General features: G+C 40.2%; 1 protein-coding gene across 1 annotated transcript; it reads left to right on the top strand.

The window, feature by feature from the left end:
• The first annotated feature begins 4,109 nt into the window (after nucleotides 1-4,109).
• Nucleotides 4,110-6,582, top strand: LOC123508469 (zinc finger BED domain-containing protein 5-like). Its single transcript, XM_045262221.1, has 3 exons — nucleotides 4,110-4,604; nucleotides 4,802-5,631; nucleotides 5,743-6,582. The coding sequence occupies exons 1-3, from the start codon at nucleotides 4,571-4,573 to the stop codon at nucleotides 6,580-6,582; spliced, it is 1,704 nt and encodes a 567-aa protein (XP_045118156.1). The 5' UTR covers nucleotides 4,110-4,570.
• The last annotated feature ends 15,918 nt before the right edge of the window (nucleotides 6,583-22,500 follow it).

The raw sequence follows: 22,500 nt of genomic DNA on the forward strand, positions 1-22,500 counted from the left end.
AGGTTGGTGAAGGAAGAAGAATAAGAAGAAAAGTGGATATGATGACGGTGGAAGAAGTAAAGAAAAGAAAAAGGCATTGAAGGAAACGTTGATGAAAATGACGAGGACGAGGAGGAGGAGGAGGAGGAGGAGGAGGAGGAGGAGGCAAAATGAAGAATCCTGGAGTGAAAGAAAACAAAAATTGAAAAGATAGATGGTGCTGACGAAGACAAGAAACGAGAAAGAAAATATTACACTGAAAAGTAATTAATGAACGTAATGTGCTAAATAACTATGCTATTAATGTAAAACTCAAATAATGGTGAAAAAAAACTATAAATGTAATAATAATGGATGCTAAGAAGGAAAGAAATTATGACGATGACTGTGGTGGTGGTGATAGCGAGAACAGTGACGATAAAAGAAAGAAAAAAAAAAGAATTTCAAACTAGCATCGAAACAGAAGAGGTAAGGTAAGTAAGGTGTGGACGATTTGATATTCTGTAATGTGGTTCTAATCCTGACCGTCTTAACCCCTTTAGTACCGGAAGATATTTCTATCATGAGTTTTTTGGTATGATTAGACGATTTTATTGACATTAGGAAGAATCTATGGAGGTCAAAAGATTAATGGCCAAAGTTCCTCACTATCTTCATCTCTACATGAGTTTCTGAAGTATTATAAAGCACTCGCACTCGCTAGTTGGAGTGTTCCTGGGGTTATCTTGGTATTCCTTAATGATCTCTTTTTTCATCCACGAACATAGATCTGAATCTTTATTGTGCAAGTATTACAGAAACCTGCTCTTTGTTATGAATGTGAGCAACCCACACGGTCTCATCTTAAAACTAGGAAGATATGACTCAACCCCGCTTGTTCTCGCGCCGGTAAGGAAAGAAAAATGGACTCACGAATGCTTTTGTCTCGTGAAACTCGTGTCGCTTATGTTTGTGGCCGGAATTGACCATAATATATTTTCGATTTCCTTGAAGATAATTTTCTTTCGAGGAAATGTCGAAATTTCACCAATTCTGACTCATCTCTGGATTTCTGGCATCTTTCCAAAAAATACCTGCAGCAATTCTCTCCTTCATCTTTTCCAACCTCCTAAAGCTGAATTCTTGACTCAAACGTTTGCACAGTTCACGATTTCTCCTTTCCTTGCTCCTTGCCCCGCACTGACGAAATTATGCATGCTCTCCGAATTCTGCGTAATGATGTTTTCCACGCACCGGCGGGACTTGATCTTCGGAAAATTTACGCTCTTTGCTGCCATCTCTGTTGTCCGTAACAACGTGCTTACTTCCTCGCACCTTCCCAAGTCTTTCTCGCATCTGCCGACACCCGCATCTTTCCTAAGCTTTCATGCAAACTGTTGCCAAAAATACATGTCTGCCACACGCGAAGAATTTTATACAACAGGTATTCCGCCGTTTTATTTTAATAAGTTCTGCTTTTTTTTTATTACCATGAAACTTGAAATGTTTTATATTTTTTGATACGTGTGTTTTATTCATAATTCATCGCATAAAATTTCCATCTGGTTATTTACACGTTAACAGATGTTCACTCATTAACAACATTGTGGTAGTTATCATTATTATTTATCCTCTGCGTGATCATTCAGCTAGCATGTATATCCGTTTCCACACACTCAAAGAATACAATTAAATTAATATTATACACAACTTTGTGAGAAAACTGATTGGTGATTTTTTTCTAAGACTTCTACTTTTCTTCTAGAGGAACATGCTTTTAGCGGCTTTTTCCCACAAGTTTGTTTTATAGCCCTTGGTCAGGTCTTCGTGGAGAAAAAGAAAAAGTGCAGGTAAGAGGAGCGGTAAAAGGAAAACTATGATTATGAGGGGAAGGAGAAGGAGGTGGTCGTGGTGAAAGTAAAAAGAAAAGAATCAAGGTGTGTAGGAAGAAGAGGAGAAGGTGGAGATAAAAAATGTGCCACGAACTTAGTATATAACGAAGTCATGATGAGATACTATACTCTGGTAAAACACATGCTGGTAAGAGAGGACGAAAGAGTAAGATCATCACTCTAACCTACTCTTCAGGAACACTGCTGCTGGACACAATGGAAGCATGTGCCTTGTAGAATGTTAATGTAATTTCAGAGTAAGGAGTGATGACGGATGATGCTAAACGCACCACCAGTAAAGCCGCTTCGTATTTTAGAAGACAAATCTTATAATAAGTAGATTCAACCGTACTGTTGTTTTTATTTGGGTAATTAAGAAAACCAGGTTAAAGCCCGTTTCTCGTAAATATTCATCTACATGTCACTAAAACCATCTTTATTTAATTTTTCAGCCATTGAATCAACGCTTCTAACCTTGGTAGCTTTGATATATTCCAGAACATTTCAAAATATGTTTCTGCGGTGTTTTGTTATTCCTTCCAGGAAGTCACAAAAAGGAGGAAAATAAATGCATTATACGTAGGTTACATATTCTATTGAAGGTAGAAATCCATATTGCAGTGACTTGCATTAATTGATATTTCTTCATAAGCACCGTTTCCCGATTCTAAAGTTTAAAGTCTCAGTATAGCGAGAAATACAATGACCCACATGAACAGAGAAAAACCTCTTCGATGTCTGCACCAGATGGCAGTGGTAACGAAAGGCAGGGAACACGTACGTTGGTCTGGTTATTTCAACTCTTCTATCTCGTAACTATATTCAAAAGTTCTCATGACACATACATCAATACAAAACTCAATATGATCCCTTAGAATTGGAAAAAGATTATACGAAAGTGTCATATTTGTTAGCTTATTATTATTTATATATGTGTATATATATATATATATATATATATATATATATATATATATATATATATATATATATATATATATATATATATATATATATATATGTATATAAACATGTCTTTGATTAATCATTGTATACTTGTGGGTTTAGAATCGTAATATTTATACCCTTTATCTATGTAGTATTTCTCTTTGAAAACCGAGAAACTATTATTCTCATTCTTTCAGATACATCACAGCCCGGAATTGCTGAATCCTTTTTCTAGAATGAAATGGTGAAAAGCAAAATCTGCAGCTTTCGAAGGAATCACAGCCAACACAGGTTACTTGTTTCTATTTTTTCTCAGAAAACATGCAAAGTCTTGTTTTCTATTAATCGTTGCTGCTGGTAATAACTGACACTGGAACGACGAAGCGTCAAGTAGATAGAATTCTTTATCAGCACACACACACACACACACACACACACACACACACACACACACACACACACACACACACACACACACACACACACACACACACACACACACACACACACACACACACACACACACACAGAGTATTGGCAAACGTATCTAGGTAAAAAGAAAAGGGGGAAAACCGTTCACGAGCAGTAAATGATTTTCTAGCATTGCCAACAACAGGTCATTGTTTTGTTGTAATATTTTATGTTCGTCCACTGCACAAGTCTAATAAGATTTTGTCATTCGATGTATGTTTGATTTTGTGTTTGTGATATAATTTCTTTGTCGAGAATAATTGTGATTTAGATGATGGATGCAAGCAACACATTCCCAAAAGAGTTTTTACCGGGAAAGGAAATTAGAGTTATGATTATTGTGAGGGAAGGGGAGATGATTATAACATTTTAAACACACTGAACGTATCAAGTTTATAATTACTGACAAAATAGTGGGTATGAACTATTGCCCTAAAGTAACCACAAGCTGCCCTCGCACGTAATGTTAACATGTATTTTCTTAGATATATAGAAGCAAATTCAAAATGTGTTAGGGCTTTCTTATGGTTGTTATTTAGGATAGTTTAGGAGTGAGTAGGTGCTAGGAGATGGGAGACAAAATCGTTTAGGTTAGGGGAAGTGCAAGCGAGGTGGACAATTATGAATGAGCTAGCAATTAAGAGAATAGCCGCGGGAAGAGGAGAGTAATGGCAGTGATTCATTGAAAGATCTTGGATGAAGGAGGAATTAAAGTAGATAGAAGAGAGAGAAAAGAGACAATGAAAAGAGGTAAAGAGGTGCCATGATGAAAGAAATGTATAACTACTTTAGGTTATTAGCTGGAAACTGCACAAGAGATTTTGTTAACGTCCCTCTAGAGCAGTGGTTCCCAAACTGGGGGCCATGGCCCCCTGGGGGGCCATATAGCAGAATGTAGGGGGCCATAATCTGAGGCTATGCATAAATAAAACCAAAGGAGTTTAGCGGGTAGGTAGCCAGTGGAGGGAACTTACAGGTTCAGTACAGGTTTGTGCAATGCCTTGCTGCCAGACACATGGGTAATACGTCCCTTTTTTTCTTTTTATCTGATTCTGTGTTCTTGACATAAAACAAGACATGGGGATGTATTAGGGAAGCAAGATAATTTTAACTCAACATAATTCTAATCTAAGGCTTCCTAAGCTGTGTATTCTGTATGATAACCTGGTCTTGAATCTTACGTATCAGCAAGGATGTTCATATTATTCAGTTAACCAGACATTCACAGTTACAACATTGATCACCGTGTGTGCCTCCCCATATAATCAGTTTCCTCCCACCTGTGAATACTTCAGTATTATATGAACTTAAGCCAACATCAATACCACTTTAATGGTAAGTAAGCCCTGCATCATGAAGTATATTAAGAAGGTAAATAATATCTGCTGTATTTATGCACATTCTATAACTTTTTTGTAACGTTAAATCTAACTTCCTTTCTACCTCATATTTATCATTTTATTATTCTAATCATGGGTGATGACATATGTTTGCGGTGTTAGAAATAGCAGTTTTTTGTTTGTGCATTGCAGGTACAGTGATGGCTTCTAATAAGAAACGCAACTATGATGACAACTACCTGGATTTTGGATTTACAAGCATCACTGATAAAGGTGTAGTGAAGCCTCAGTGTGTGATTTGTCACAAAATACTCACAGCTGAATCACTAAGGCCCAGTAAGCTTAGATTACATCTGGAAACCAAGCATCCTCAACATGTTGGCAAAGATCGTTCCTTCTTTAGTCGACAAGAATTGAACATGAAGAGACAGCGACTTGATGCCAGTGGTTCCTTTCATCAACAAAATGCTGCCGTAGTGGAGGCATCATTTCTTGTAGCCCTTGAAATAGCAAAGAAAAAGAAGCCTCACACAATTGGGGAGGAATTAATTTTGCCATGTGCCAAAACAATGGTAAAGCTTGTTTTGGGTGAGAAAAGTGCTGAAAAGCTGAATGCTATTTCACTCTCAAATAATACAGTGCAACGCCGAATCTCCCAAATATCTGATGACATCAGAGAGCAGGTGATACAGGAAATCAAAAGAGCTGGATTATTCAGTATTCAACTCGATGAGTCCACTGACGTCCAGTCCTGCTCACAACTCCTGGCTTTTGTAAGGTATGTTCATGATGAGGATCTGAAGGAGGAATTCTTGTTTTGTGAGCCTCTTGAACAATCTACAAAAGGTGAAGATGTAATGCAGAAACTTACAGAATTCTTTGAATCTGAAGGTCTTGACTGGGGCAATCTTTGTGGGATATGCACAGACGGGGCTCCAGCCATGTTGGGTTCTCAGTCAGGTTTTGTTACAAGAGTTATACAAAAGCACCAAATGCTATCCTCTTCACTGCATGATCCACAGGCAAGCTCTTGCATCAAAAACGCTACCCTCAGAATTACAGGACACTCTGAATACAATTATAAAGACAGTTAACTTTGTAAAGGTAGTGCTCTTAACACACGCCTTTTCAAGAGACTCTGCCAAGATATGGATGCAGCTCATGAGACCCTCCTATTTCATACAGCAGTTCGCTGGCTATCAAAAGGAAATGTAGTTCAACGTGTATTTGAGCTCAGAGAAGAGATCAGCCTCTTTCTCAGAATACAGAACAAGCAAGATTTGCTGTCAGCATGGTCTGCAGATAGCTTCGAAATACGGCTAGCCTATCTTGTTGACATATTTAGACAGTTGAACACACTGAACCTGGAACTCCAAGGGAAAGGAAGCTTGATAATCGATTTTGTGGACAAAATCAAAGCTTTCATTCGTAAGATGGAGAATTGGAGGCGCAAAGTTGGAATGGGAAACTTGGCAATGCTGGAGACAGTGTCAGAAATTGTAGAGAAGTGTGATGCTGCTACGCAGAACTTGATTACCCAACATCTTGAGGCCTTGGAAGGGGAGTTTAAAAGATACTTCCCAGATATCCAAAGCCTAACTTCTCGGCTAGTAAGGGCCCCCTTCACTGCTGCAGTGACATGCATTCCTGATGACAATGATGATGGCCAAACTGAGCTGTTGACACTTCAGGAGGATTCAGGAGCTAAGATGAAGTTTGAAACTGAATCTCTCACAGTATTTTGGTCATCAATGGCAGCTTCATACCCAAACTTATGTGACTTAGCTTTTCGCCACCTCCTACCATTTTCATCAACTTATTCCTGCGAGGCTGCATTCTCTCAACTACTCCACATTAAAACGAAATATCGCAACAGACTTGAAGTGAAGCATGACCTACGGTGTGCTTTAAGTGAAACAAAACCAAGAATCAAGAAGCTTGTTGATAATCTGCAACATCACCCTTCACACTGAGTGGAATGGGGATTCAAAAGTGAAGGAAACATGAACGTGGCATGAACGTTCAGAAGCAAATGGTCTGGGAGGAGGTGGGTGTGTGGCCACTGAAGGCCATGGTTGTGGCAGTTAATTATGACTCCCTATGATAGCATTTCATTTCAGAATTACAAAGTTATCAGATTTGTAAGATTCAAAGATCAGATCACATTGCGTGGGATTAATACACTTTTTCAATCCAGTGGAATTTCTTTGTTTCTTATTTTTTTGCTTATTGCTGAAACAGCTTTTCACAATAATGCAATTTTAATTACTCTACATATGAATTTTTAATGTGCATTATATTACTTCTTTAGTACCATTTCAATAATTATAGGAGATTCAGCAAAGGCAAAATACAAATTTCTTTATTAATAATTAATAAAAGAAAAAATAACAAATGGAATCAATAAAATTACAGGATTTGCTAGAGTGGTTTTTATATGGACCTAATGAGTGTAGGACTGTAGACAGTCACGGGTTATGGTTGTGGGGGGGGGCCATGGACAAGGATCATGTATGAAAAGTGGGTAACGACCAGAAAAAGTTTGGGAACCACTGCTCTAGAGGTATAGGAACATAAATTCACTAAACACACACACACACACACACACACACACACACACACACACACACACACACACACACACACACACCGCGTATTGCAGTGGTTAGCACATTCGGCTCACAGGCGAAAAGGCCCGAGTTCGAGTCCCGGGCGCGGCGAAGCAAATGGGCAAGCCTTCTACTGTGTAGACTCCAGTTCACCTAGCAGCAAGTAGGTACGGGACGTAACTCGAGGGGTTGTGGCCTCGCTTTCCGGTGTGAGGAGTGTGGTGAGGTCTCAATCCTACCCGAAGATCGGTCTATGAGCCCTGAGCTTGCTCCGAATGGGGAAGTCTGGCTGGGTGATCAGTAGGCGACCGCGATGAATTATACACACACACACATACACACACACACACACACACACACACACACACACACACACACACACACACACACAGTAGTGTAGTGGTTAGCACGCTCGACTCACAATCGAGAGGCCCGGTTTCGAGTCCTGGCGCGGCGAGGCAAATGGGCAAGCCTCTTAATTTGTGGTCCCTGTTCAGCTAGCAGAAAATAGGTACAGGATGTAACTCGAGGGGTTGTGGCCTCGCTTTCCCGGTGTGTGGAGTGTGCTGTGGTCTCAGTCCTACCCGAAGATCGGTCTATGCGCTCTGAGCTCGCTCCATAATGGGGAAGACTAGCTGGGTGATCAGCGGGAGACCGAGGTGAATTACACCATCACCACCACCAACACAAACACCAACCTTACATGTTTAACTTCAGATAATGAATATTCTGTATCTATCTTCCGTCAACGCCTGGGAAGCATATTTCTCTACAACCATCCCACACCATGAAAATAACGCTAAGCAAGGCCGGGGAACCAAGAATCGCGTATAATCACCTCAAAACTTAGACAGTTGTGGAGGCAAGCTTAGCGTTACTAGGAATAAAATCTGGAAGCCGCCCATGTAGCGAGGTTGGAATTAGCATATCCCACTTCCCCAAACATTCCGGTGATTTACGTTTCCTTTCGACACTAACTGTATATCTTCATAATGTTCCTTGTCTTGATTTACATGTTGGCTAACTAGAAAACCTGTTGAAGGCGATGGGGGACTGTGATAAACCATCGCCCAACTCTTATATTCATGGAGACTGAATAATTGTGATCCTAAAAACACGTCGATGTCACTTTATTGCTGTGTGTGTGTGTATGTGTGTGTGTGTGTGTGTGTGTGTGTGTGTGTGTGTGTGTGTGTGTGTGTGTGTGTGTGTGTAAAGTTCATACAATTCTTTAGCTTTTGTCACAGATATGATTAATCGTAAAATACGCTTACATTTTCTCTCTCTGTCCTCTTTCCGTCTGGCTGGCACAGGATTATAATAGTAATTTTGTTTACAGTATTAGCCTTAGTCATGGCGTGTATACATGAAAGCTGATAGTGCGCTCATTGTGTGTGTGTATGTGTGTGTGTGTGTGTGTTGTTGTATCCACATGACCTGCGTGCTGCCGGGTCTCGCCCTTTGCCAAGAGAGCGTGGCGACCAAGTTACGTACGTGGAGGAAGCTCTAATTACTTCCTGGTCTGAATTGCTTTACATTATTTGTCTTGTTTTGCTGGTGTTGTGTATGTATCCTTAACAAGATGCTCAGAAATTACTGCCACACACTCGGAATCAAATCATGATCGTGTATTCAATTGTAAGCTTCCACATCTACTTTGCTGTTACTACATGATTAGAAACAACGGCAAGTGTTATTCAGAGCAAAATTGAAGATCTATAGAAGGCTACGCACACAAAACTCCCTACCATTGTTCTACGACCTTGTCTCTAAAACACGAGGATCAACTGGGGAGAGTATTGCGTGCGTGCCTTGCGTGTGGATGGGTATTGTGAAATGGGATTGAAGAATTGCATTTCTTTCTCATAAAAAAGTCCTGGAATAAAGTGCGTCTGTCCCTTGGGTATGTTATATGTATACTGTGTCCCATTACAGTGGATGGCTGCGTATGTTGGCTGAGGGGCCATGAATTGTCCTTTTTCGTCTGAGTTTCATGGGAATTGTGTGCATGCGTTGAGAGTATGTAGATGATGCTCGCGTGTGTCTCGCTGTGATTTACAGGAGTCTGAGGGCGCGGCCTTCAGGGTAAAAAGGTTCCGGTGAAATGCTATAGTGGTGGTGGTGATGGTGGTAGTGCTGGTGTTGGTAGGAGCAGTAATGGTACATGCGTTGGTCGATGGTGGCGCTGCCTGTTGTGAGGTTAAGGTGGTCATGGCAACGCTGGCAGTAGTGGAAATTTTGATGCATATGTGTTCCAGGATTATGCACACACACACACACACACACACACACACACTACAGCGTAGTGTAGTGGTTAGCACGCTCGACTCACAATCGAGAGGGTCCGAGTTCTAGTCCCGGGAAGCGGCGAGGCAATTGCTAGCCCCTGTTCAGCTAGCAGTAAATAGGTACGGGATGTAACTCGAGGGGTTGTGGCCTCGCTTTCCCGGTGTGTGGAGTGTGTTGTGGTCTCAGTCCCAACCGAAGATCGGTCTATGAGCTCTGAGCTCGCTCCGTAATGGGGAAGACTGGGTGGGTGACCAGCAGGCGACCGTGGTGAATTACACACACACACACACACACACACACACACACACACACACACACACACACACACACACACACACACACACACGCACGCATACACGCACACACACACACACACACACACACACACACACACACACACACACACACACACACACACACACACACACACACACACACACACACACACACACAAACCTATGCGAAACAATAACAGCTGTTTTATGTACCAACAAAACCATTACAGCACCAAAGCGAAACGAAAAACAAATCAATCACCATTAACAGTATGGGACCTATAGTGTGTGTGTACTTACTCAAGAAGGCCTACACACACACACACACACACACACACACACACACACACACACATCATGTTTTTTGTTATTTATTAATTTATTTGTTTTTTTTCATATTTTAGTAGTTTACAGCTCTATCTTAATCACAACACTTCCAGGGAAACATATCTTGTTCTATAGTTTATGCCACATTTCTCTTCCCCACCAACACATCGCCAGAAATAATAACACAAGTGCAGCTGCAAATACAAATAAAAAAAACATAAGTAAGAATGCTACAGCGACAATAATCAGTGTAAAAAATTCAGAAGTAGTGAAACAAACAGTAACATTTGCAAGAAGATACAAACACATATCAAATACATAAGGAATTCTTCGTATTCACCATACAGTGTAACCTTCAACAAAACAGAGACAGAAATGAGGATGGAAAAGAATACAGGAAACAAGACAGCAAGATGAAAACGTTATGCTACTGACACACGAGGTACACACAAATCGAAAGAAACAAAACAAAAACTGGTGAATTAGTAAGTGTTGACAGAAACGAAAATGGCAAACAAAAGGATTGGAAAAGAATGAGATCACCCAAATTAATCCAAAACGAAGGTGACAGCGAGACAGAAATAAACTGAAAAACAAGAGTAGAAGCGGGAATAATAAAGATGAAAACATGAAATGCAAAAAAGAATTGGATGTTGTATGTTCTTGTATGAGTTAAATAATAATGCATCAAAGCTATGAAAAGAGAAGAGGAAGACCATGGTAAATTTTAGAGTGAAGATAAAGAAGTGGAGGAGGAGGAGGAGGAGGAGGAGGAGGAGGAGGAGGAGGAGGAGGAGGAGGAGTTAATACAAGGAATTTAGAATATGAACAAATAATTAGATTTCTTTGTTCGTCATCCGCTGAAAAAAAAGAAAACGTGATAAGTTAGAAAAAGGAAATGAGGCCTTTTGTATTCCTTCCTCTCTATTATATTGCCGATGAAAACAAATCGAGAATATCATACTGAAAGATGACGACAGAGAGAAAGAAGAACGTAAGCAAAGAACGGACAGGGGAACAAATGGTACGGATTCAACATATTATCCTGGACAGACTGAAAGGAAAAGAGAAAGCGTGCAGAAACTACGGATTTGATGGAAAATAGTCCTCTTTGCTCTGCCAATATGGGAAGAGACAGGAGGAAAAAGCGGAGGAGGAGGACTGATAAAAATTAATAAACGCCAGAAAATGAATACGGAGGAAAATGTGAAGACAGAAAAGGAAGACGAAGACTAAAGGTGAGCGAAACGAGAACGAGAAGGCGAAACAAAGGAAACCAAAGCACTGACGCAGACTTGAACATTTAAAAGAGTGTATATGCTTTGAGTTATAATCCATTAGCTCTATTCTCATGCATTCGTACTTGAGAACATGATAAAAAGACTAGTGTTATTGACATCTCCATTCCTTTGCCACGCTGTCACACCAAGAAAGACGGAAACCACCATACAGTTTGTGCTACTTACGTATTTAACCCCTTCAGTACTGGGACTCATTTTTTACCTTGAATTTTGTGTGTGATTAGACGATTTTGTTGACATTAGGAAGGGTCTATAGAGGTCAGAAGATTAATAGCCACAGTCTTCACTATTTCTATCCCTAAAATGAGTTTCTGAGGCTCTATAAAATCACCAAATAGTAACGACAAGGAATATGAAAACGTGTCATGGTACTCAAGGGGTTAAAGGGAAGCATTTACTTTACTTCACCGAATTTGAGTTTTTTTTTTCGCAATGTTGAGGACGCATTGCAAAAGATGATAAGGCGTAATTGTGTGTGTGTGTGTGTGTGTGTGTGTGTGTGTGTGTGTGTGTGTGTGTGTGTGTGTGTGTGTGTTGTCACTGATTGCGTGGCCTTCAAAAGGTGTTATAATAAAAACACTACTTGGTCAGAATCTGCTAAGGCCGAGTCTCATTGAAATGTATAAGTAATTTCTCTCTCTCTCTCTCTCTCTCTCTCTCTCTCTCTCTCTCTCTCTCTCTCTCTCTCTCTCTCTCTCTCTCTCTCTCTCTCTCTCTCTCTCTCTCTCTCTCTCTCTCTGGCCTGGAATATGTAAGGAAAAGTATTGAAATTGGAGGCACCATTGAGATTGGAGGCTAATTTTTATTCAGGTTTCTGAGGACAGTTGGAATTGAGCTAGTGGAAGTGGAGTAAGAGGAAAATAAGCAAACGAGTACTAAGAAAACGGAGGAAGAGGAGTAAGAGAAAAAGGATGAGGAGGAGGATAAGGATGAGGAAGAGAATAAGAATGAGGATGAGGAGCAGGAGGAGGAAGAGGAAGAGGAAGAGGAAGAGGAAAAGGAAGAGAAGAGGAAGTAGAAGAGGATGAGGACGAGGAGAAGGAGTCTGCCTTTTATCTTGCTCCAAAACAACATTTTCTTCACTCGTACTTTTCATTGATACTTCACATATTTTCTCATGTTCTCTACAAGTTGTATTTCAGTCTCAAGTTTACATCCTCTTTTTTTTTCCTTGTTACATGTACTATTTTTTTTTTTTTAATTATTCAAAAGCATGTTATTTTCATGATTAGGATTTCATATTTGTCAGAAATTATCAATATTTTATGTCATTACTGAGAGAAAAGAATCATTACTAAAAGAAACGTATTCTCATCACCATACGAGACATTTCACTCAGAGAAAGAGAGAGAGAGAGAGAGAGAGAGAGAGAGAGAGAGAGAGAGAGAGAGAGAGAGAGAGAGAGAATGAGACACACAGAGACAGAGACAAGAGACAGACAAACAGAGACAGAGACAGGCAGACAGACAGATCGACAAAGAGATACTCCAATACACATGCATGAGAAAGGCAGACCTAAAAATAAGCACACACACACACACACACACACACACACACACACACACACACACACACACACACACACACACACACACACACACACACACCACAACACAGCACAGAACAACACAAACACACATAGACCAAAACACGGAGGACGTTACGAGAGCAAACAGAGAAATAAATGTAAGGAAACACGAGGAAAGGAAATAGGGTAAAAAATAAAAAGGAAAAGGACAAGATAAAAAAAAAGAGGGCGTTAAAACAAATTATATGCAGGAGCTGCGGATATAAAACGGCAAAGGAAAGGAATAGCACCAACAAAGGAACCCACAACGCAGTGCAATTCTCTCGTAAAGTCGTGTGAGGAAGTAATATCAGCCTGCGAGTTGCGGTCTGAGGGAGACGAGACCGCAGCTCCAGCAGATAAGAAGGTGCCACTAAATACCACGCATCCCGCCCAAACCGCACAACGATAACCACAATTGGATTGATATGGTTAGGGAAAGGGAGGAAGCAGGCGTAGGAGGAAGAGGAGGAGGATGAGGCGAAGGTGGAGATGGTGGTAGATGGAATAAGCAAGAGAAGACGACGACGAAGGGAACTACCAGGAAGAGGAGAATAGACAGCTTGTAGTAGGAGTAGTAGTAGTAGTAGTAGTAGTAGTAGTAGCAGTAGTTGAAGCTATACGAAGATGAGTGTGTGTGAGAAATAAGTAAGGGGAAAGAAAGAGGCATAGGAAACGATGAAAAAGATGAGGATAAGAATTGTATTAGTGACAGTAGTGGTGACAGTAGAGAGAAGGGGAAGATAACTGGATGAAGAGGGGAATATGATAGTGACTGATGGGAAATGAAGGATGGAAGAAAAGAAGAGGATAATGATAATGTTAGTTGTTGTAGAAAAATCACAGAAAGGAAAGTGATGAGGGAAAGGAAAAGAATGATGACAGGATGAGAAGATGAAAGACAAACGAAGGAAGAGGAGAAAGATGGTGACTGGAGAAGGAAAAAGAGGATCGAAGGAAAGTAAAGAGAAAAGATAGAAGATAATTATAACAAGGAGGAAATTAGAAGATTGTTGAAAAATAAATATCAGTAACTGTTCTTCCCTGAAATTCTTGTAACGTTTGTCTGAGTGAGTGTGTGTGTGTGTGTGTGTGTGTGTGTGTGTGTGTGTGTGTGTGTGTGTGTGTGTGTGTGTATACAACCTACCAAAATATTAAACACTATTAAACGTAGATATCCACTATGTCAGTAGATAAAGGAGTGTAAAGACAATAAAGCTAACATCAAAACTAGGAAAAGACAACAATAGCAGTGTATAAGAAATGGTGCTAAATGATAGCCGGAGCTGATAGATGAGTGACATTTTGACGTCTCCACATGATAACCAAACAAAAAAACAGGGTTAGCTTCGGTACGTGTTGGGGTTTTTAGCTTGTTTCCTGAGAGTGTGTAGCGGCCAGGTGTGTGTGTCGCGGCGGAGGTACGGATGTGTTGATGGTGAGACGTAAGAGGAGGAGGAGGAGGAAGAAGAAGAGCAGCAATAGCAACAGTAGGGGCAACAATAGCAGCAGCAGTAGCCAGTAGCCGTAGCAGTGGTAGGAGGAAGATGAAAGATAGAAAAGCGGTAGAACAAAGTAAAGGTTAGAGTTGTTAGTAATTTTCAACTTAATCCTTGTTTGTGTTGAACGTTCATAAGTTTAGGAAAGTTATTCGTGTGTGTGTGTGTGTGTGTGTGTGTGTGTGTGTGTGTGTGTAGGTGGGTGGGTGATGGGGATACGTAAGTGGTTACATAAGGGATAATTTTCAAGTGAGACAGGTGTTAACTTATTCCCTGTGTTACCTTTTTGACACCAACATGTATAAAGGAGTATAGGAGACAGGGAGAAGGCTGGATAAAAGAGCTCAAGTTAGTGGCTTTCATTCTCCCCGATGACAACTTCCATCCATGGAATTGTAATCTTACCTGTGTCGTGGCGGTCCGTAGTGAGTCATGTCTTTCAGGGAGGAAATAAATACTGCTGAACAAATATTTCACCAAGCCTAGTGAGCTGTGTATTATTAGCAAGTCCAGGTGGATGTGAATGTATTAAAGCTCAGTGTTCCTGCTGGCTGGATTGGTTTTTATCCACTGCAAAGTTGTGGCAAGTTGTTTGCATAAGATGGAATGTGTGTGTTGAGGAGAGGCGGGAGGAGGGAGAGTCAGGGAGCAGTGAACAGGGTGCAGTAAGGGGAGAAAAGAAGTTAGTGGACAAATCCATTGGGAGACCTGCAGTGTAAGTTTATGGGAGTTGTCGCACCCCGCGCCTCCCGGAGTGCCAGTTCTCATTTGACTTGCGATAAGCCAAGTTAACTGCGCCACTCCTGCTTTGATTACATGAAGATTTAGCGCACTGTAGTCGCTGGTTTTCCGAATGCACACGAGAGACGTGGAACAAGTGGGCTGCGGTTATAATTAAACGTTAATCCTTGTCCATCACACACGTCCCACACTGTCAGAGAGCAACAAGGGATGTAAAGGCTGAATTCCACTTAACTAGAATATAATGTTAACTTTGAACCAGTGCAGGTTATAAAAGTCGCTACTGAATTAGCTCAGACTATTTAGATAACGTTAGGAAATGACCACACTTATAATGTTCACCTCAGCTAATGAAGAGTACGCACTCAGGATAGTCACTCTTCACACTAATGACCGTGTTTAATGATTAGATAAGCAGCAAATGGCAGTTGTGTCATGTAAATATTTGTGGTCTCGCGAAGGCTAATGGCGGTGGGAGGCTCAGCAGGAAAACAAGTCCAAGCAATTGATAAACAGTCTGGCGCAAGTGTAGCAGAGTTTTCCTTCATTATTGTTATTTAAAGGAGCAACAACAGAAATAAGTATAAAAAGATATAATGACGAGGAAAATAAATGAATGATACTTTGATCAGCTGTGTTGCATCTGGGAGTGGTGGTGGTGCAACAGACAGCCAGCAGCACACTAGCCTCGCCTCGCCTCGCCTCGCATTAACCCAGCTTTACCTGAAAGAGACCGCTAACTTGCCCGTATAAACACACATGACCTAATTTATTTTGATAATTAATTTCATTAATGACCTGAGTTTCATAATTACTTCGGAGGAAATTGAGTATTAATAAACTACAATGAAAAAAGTAATACACACACACACACACACACACACACACACACACACAGTCTCTCTCTCTCTCTCTGGACTGAACGTGTGTAAGTAAAAATGAATGGTAATCCCTGGACTCGAGAGCGCCTTTAGTTTATTTGTTTTTCATCTGTCTATACATGGATAAAAAAAAAAAAAACATTTTCAATATACAATTTCAGTATTTTTGTTATGAAATTACCTGCTGGGTCTTAAAAAATAATCGTTGTTTTAAGTAGTAGATATTTTATTGAAGCATTTTTTCTTTGGGTAGCATTCATTTAGAAGGATATTGTCCTGGTACCGCTGGCACCAGCAATATGTTCTGGTGTGGTTGAAGAGAAACACCGGGGAAACTTCCCTGTGTTTATTGTAGGATACAAAATGTACTGGAGGCTTGGTAGCTTAGTAGCGAGCGGCCGTGGAAAGGCTTGAGAAGTAGCCGGCGACGAAAGAGGGACTTGTAGTCGGTAGCGGCTAGATGGAGCTTGTAGCAAGCGTCATGATGTATAATTACAGTCTACACACTGGAGTGTGAGTGTAGACAGTAGACTGTAGAACTAGACTGGCTGTGCAGGACAGGAGGACCAGTCAAAGAAGGAAGGCAAGCGGATTGCCAAATAGAGCGTGAGCCTTTTCCTTAAGCTGCGTTAGGAACCAGACTGAGCGTGGCGTCTCGTGGGGCGGAACAATACCCACAGTCGTAGTACATCATACGGTAGGACATTACATTACTCCGCGTTAACAAGGTAGTGCCCATCATAATATTGTGTATGCTATTACAGTATTGTAAATGTCGGAATTGTGAGGCTGAGAGTGTATAGAGCATGTTTAAAAGTGAGGTTTTACCTTTACTTGAATATTCCTTTCCCACATTTTTAAGTTGTACAGTGTTTGGTAAGGAAATATGTTTGGTATCTTTAACATAGATTATAAACAGTTGTTTGTCATAATCTATAATGTACTGTGTGTGTGTGTGTGTGTGTGTGTGTGTGTGTGTGTGTGTGTATATCTATATGTATATACCTATCTATCTATCTCTTATGTATGTGTAAATGTATCTCTCTCTCTCTCTCTCTCTCTCTCTCTCTCTCTCTCTCTCTCTCTCTCTCTATATATATATATATATATATATATATATATATATATATATATATATATATATATATATATATATATATACACACACACACACACACACACACACACACACACATTCGTAGAGGAAGATTCAATTTAATTCAGAAGCCTAATATACATGTACTTGCAAAGTGACTCTCTCTCTCTCTCTCTCTCTCTCTCTCTCTCTCTCTCTCTCTCTCTCTCTCTCTCTCTTCAAACAGTCCAAATTTAACACCAACAGGAAACAAACCAACATCAAACAGTTACATAGCATTGTATCTAACAACATAATGAAACGTAGAACATAAAATGTTAGTTGATTAGAACTGATGAAACGAACACACACACACACACACACACACACACACACACACACACACACACACACACACACACACACACACACACACACACACACACTATATGCTATTAGAATCCACATTTGTGTCATCTCCTTTCGATACTTTCATGTTGATGTTTGTTCGTCCTGTGTGTAGAATTACATGCGCCTGCCTGAACACGCTCTCGTCTTCCACATTAAATTGTACGTACTGTCACGATGACATGATGGAGCCGCGTGCGTGTGTTGTGGGGACAATGGCGCCCTGACAGAACCTGAAGTGACGGCTGTGACAGTTAATGATTATATTATGATTGTTGCTAATTATGGTGCAGAGGATCGGAAGGTCTTCTAAGGATTACGTAGCATTGTTGGTAACAGTTCAGTATTAATGGTTTCATTGATAATTAAATGGAATGGCTCTTGACTTTGTTATTACTGTGAATACTGTTAATGATTTTACCTCAGATGTAATAGATGTGCTGCTTGTAATTAAAGGAATTCAGCAGATATTCAATAACGTTACTTCATTTTGAAGTAATATCTATTAGATATTAGTTACTGGTCACCATACCACTTCTTAAAAGCTGGAGATCGTTAACATGCTTGAAATTCGAAAACTATTTTTTTTCCCTAAGCAAACTCCATTACTTATCATAAATTATTGTATATTAATTAAACACTTTAACAGATGGCAATCTATTTCACAATACCAAAATATCAGAGTTCAGATTGGCACACAATATAGATAAATAAATGATCAGCAGCTCACCTGCAAACGTTCAGCCTGAGTGGTCGGCTGGGCCCAGTGCTGCACTCACGGTACTCGGTGATTCCCGATAAGATGGAATGTCAGTTTTAAAAATCCTTTAACCTGATAACGACATCTGCCAGCTTCTATACACCAGCGGCCACTCGCTGTCAGTTATGAATTTTCAAATCCATCTTCCCTTGTTCAATATCTGTGGGTGTGTTGGCGCTGGAGAACTGAAAGATATTCCCTAAACGGACAGAGGCAGACACGGAGCATAGGTCAATGCACTCGTCGAGTGACGGAGGTTGAAGTACGATAGACAATTTGTCTTTTTCATGTCTGGCATATACTAATATTAAAGGTATTTTGCTGGTTTGTATAGGTCAGGCAATTCAATGAACCTAGTTTTCTAGATGTCAAATTATTTCCACTACAATCCATAAAGGTCTGTGATGGAAAACTATCCTTGTATACACCAAACTTGCTCCCGTCAGCTGTGCTACGTCCTGGCGCAATGCAGTACTTGTTTTGTGTTATTTTGTTATGTGACCAGCACTCTTGTTTCTCGTATCCGTCTCATTATCGTTAAAACACTACCATTTCAAGTCTTGATCCAAAAATAACTATCATCAGAACTTGGATGGCATTTATTTGTTTCAATAATTATGAGGGAAGTAATAGTTCGTAATACCTTGTACATAATTCCCAGAGACTATTTCCTTTATGAATTACGAGGATAATACCTCTGACTCTGTTTTTTTTATAGATTTAATTTCTCCAGGTCCCGCTAGCCCCCAGCCATCTTAGTTAACCGCACGTCATTTACAATTTTAATGAAGTGAATGGGAGAGGACCGTTCTTTTCTCCTTGGATGTGGAGTTTCATCAACGGAGTAGTACGAACTGAGTATCTGAACATTATTTTAACCTCTTCCTCGGCCAAAGGGAGATAGTTCTTTCAGTAGGGCAAAAGCGAGGAAGTTTAGGGGTTGGAGTTTCAAAGTATCAAAAACTCTAAGGATTATGTTTCAACTTTTTCCTAGTATTGAATTATGCCAGTTGCCGGGCGCGTGGAGGGAATGAGTCTAAGTTGACTGCCGCTCTTCTTGCAGCAGTAAAGAAGATAGAAGGACACGAGACCGAGGGGACGAAAATGCCGGCAGAGTAACGCGAGAAAGAGATGCGGTTACAGAGAGAGCGATCGACAACTTCGGAAAATACAATAAATACGACCTAGTGAAGAGTGAGAGATACTGTCATATTCAGAAACGCCTTGTTCTCTCACTACAACAATTTTTCAAGGCCAAAGAGACGAATAACAGGTTTACAAGACATGTTTCCCATAAGATAAACTAAAAATCTTGCCAATCTATCACCAGAACCATATAAATACCCTTAAAAATATGAACATCTTCAACTAAAATCTTTGGAAAGTTATGATGGGAAAAGAGTAAAATGTTTCTGAATACGGGCGATAGAATGGCAAGATCGAGGCACTGATGAAGAGGAGGGAGTGAGTAAAGGGAGACGAAGAGAGTGTGAGGTGGAAAAGACAGATGGAAGGATTTAAGGGTACAGGGCTTGGAAACTTGAGAATAATGAAGTGGAAAGAATTACTGGAGAGGAAGAGGACGTGCAAGAGGACGTCTACAAGAGATAGAAAGAGAGAGAGAGAGAGAGAGAGAGAGAGAGAGAGAGAGAGAGAGAGAGAGAGAGAGAGAGAGAGAGAGAGAGAGAGAGAGAGAGAAAAGTTTACATAGAGCTGTAATCAAGTTTCCTTTATGTACTCTTACTTTGCTTGTACCTTGCTTTCACGTGTAACAGTGTGTGTGTGTGTGTGTGTGTGTGTGTGTGTGTGTGTGTGTGTGTGTGTTCAATGGTTCAGACAAGTCAATACTCATTAAAGTCAGAAAACACAAAGGAGCAGATGCAGCTTGAACTGAATCTTGTCCTGGGCGTTCAGCAGCTTTCGTGCATGTCATGTGTCCAATAATTCAATCAGGTTTTCTTGTTAACAGGAAAGAGAAAATTCAAGGAAATATTTGGCAAAGAAGGAAATCTGATAAGGGTGTGCGAGGATAATGAGGCTACTGAGGACAAGCACACATCTGATGAACTCTCGGCCTTACCGTCTTGTCTCACTAAGCAAACTCCTGCATTTTACCTCCTGCTGAAAGGTCTCTAGCGAACTTACTATTCGTATCACCTGTTCAGACAGTGCGAGGCTCGCTTGGGTACGCGTGTCAGAACCTTCAGACCTTAGACAAGTAGCGCAGGAGCATTTAATGAGAATATCAGTCCAGCTTGATTGGAAACCTTTTATACCTACATTTTAAGGCTCTGCAATTACATAGGATTTTTTTTACTAGCTTTGTAGCCGCTAGCCAGACAGTTTAAACGTGTAAAAATATCACTCAAATAACGAGAATTTTAATGATCTCCGGATTGAGCCATTACGTTCACCTTCATGTATCCGGCTCTTGCAAGTAGTAGTACGTTTAGTTAAGTGGTCATCTTCAAGGGAAACACACAGCACGACCAATTCTGTCCATTATAATCGTGAGGACAGTGAGGACCGTGCTTCAATTTTTACTCGATGCCACTAAGCATACATTTTATTCAGTTCGAGTGTATGTCATGATTTGTGCTCCTCGCTGCCTGGTGAACATAAAGATACTGAATGAGAAATTATGACAAAAAAAAGGAAGATGTCAGACTTATATTGATGTTGGTTAATGCATTTCCCTATCTTCAAAATAATGATCTGAGAGAGAACAATGTTAACCCCTTCAGTACTGGGACACATTTTACCTTTAGATTTTATTGACATTAGGAAGGGTCTATGGAGGTCGGAAGATTAATGGCCACAGTCTTCATTATTCTAATCCCTCACATGAGTTCTGAAGCTGTATAAAATCACCAAATAGTAACTAGAATGAATATGGAAACGCTTCATGAATGGGTCAAAGAACTGAGAGACCAGCAAGATACAGACACTGACCATGACGAGGAGGAAAGGTTCAAGACTAGTAAGGCGAAGCACTGGTATAAGAAAACAGATGGTGAAGAAAATGAGACAGATAGACAGAGAGAGAGAGAGAGAGAGAGAGAGAGAGAGAGAGAGAGAGAGAGAGAGAGAGAGAGAGAGAGAGAGAGAGAGATGCTAATGGAGGAGAGAAAGAGGGAAGGAGAGTAGGAGGATAGAAAAGATGAGAAAAAGATACCTAGAGGCAGGAGAGAGCACAGGGGCGGAGGGGGAGGGAGTCGCTGGGCCTGGAAGGAGACGCTAATGGAGAAGGGGAAGGAGAAAAGGAGGGAAGGGGGCACATCAAAGACTCTGCCTCAACAAGAAAGGTGGCACACTTAAGACTTAACTTCTCCAAACTTAACGAGAGAAATACGAGGTCTCTTGTAATTAGGTCATTTTTAATTTCGTGTATAACAACAGCTTCCGTACACACACACACACACACACACACACACACACACACACACACACACACATAAACACACATGCTCCTGAATACACAAAGGTTCATACGTTCTCTTCAACCTTACCGACAAATGCTTGCAGTGTGCGCGAAGGAGAAGCGTAAAAAAACTTGGATATGAGTAATCGTATATTTACTAAAACATTCTTCACTGTCATGTTTTTGATGGTTTTGTCTTGGATAAAAGAGGAGACTCAGAAAGTCATGTCGGCGTGGGTCATGTCTGTGTGTTGAGCTGTTATTGAGTGGTGCGTGATTCCTGTGAGGTGACCAGGCTGATGTAGGGATGCTTATTTGAATGGTAATAATAACAATAAGAATGATAATAAAAATAATAATAATGATATTATTATTATTATTAAGAAGAAGAAGAAGAAAAATTATAGTAGTATTAATAATAATAATGATGATAATGATAATAATAATAATGATAATAATAATAATAATAATAATAATAATAATAGTAGTAGTAGCAGGAGTAGTAATAGTAATGATGATAATGACAATAATGGTAATAGTAGTAGCAGTAGTAATGATAATGATAATAATAATAGTAGTAGTAGCAGAAGTAGTAATAGTAATGATGATAATGACAATGATAGTAACAGTAGTAGTAGCAGTAGTAATGATAATAATAATAGTAGTAGTAGCAGAAGTAGTAATAGTAATGATGACAATGACAATGATCGTAATAGTAGTAGCAGCGATAGTAATGAC

The sequence above is a fragment of the Portunus trituberculatus genome, chromosome 24, assembly GCF_017591435.1.
Source record: "Portunus trituberculatus isolate SZX2019 chromosome 24, ASM1759143v1, whole genome shotgun sequence".
NCBI classification, from domain to species: domain Eukaryota; kingdom Metazoa; phylum Arthropoda; class Malacostraca; order Decapoda; family Portunidae; genus Portunus; species Portunus trituberculatus.

Excerpts from the sequence above, each read along its gene's own strand:
- LOC123508469 (XM_045262221.1), top strand. The coding sequence starts at position 4,571 with ATGAACTTAAGCCAACATCAATACCACTTTAATG. Across the intron at positions 4,605-4,801 it reads ACATCAATACCACTTTAATG|GTACAGTGATGGCTTCTAAT; the intron begins GTAAGTAAGCCC and ends TGTGCATTGCAG. Across the intron at positions 5,632-5,742 it reads CTTCACTGCATGATCCACAG|AGACTCTGCCAAGATATGGA; the intron begins GCAAGCTCTTGC and ends CGCCTTTTCAAG.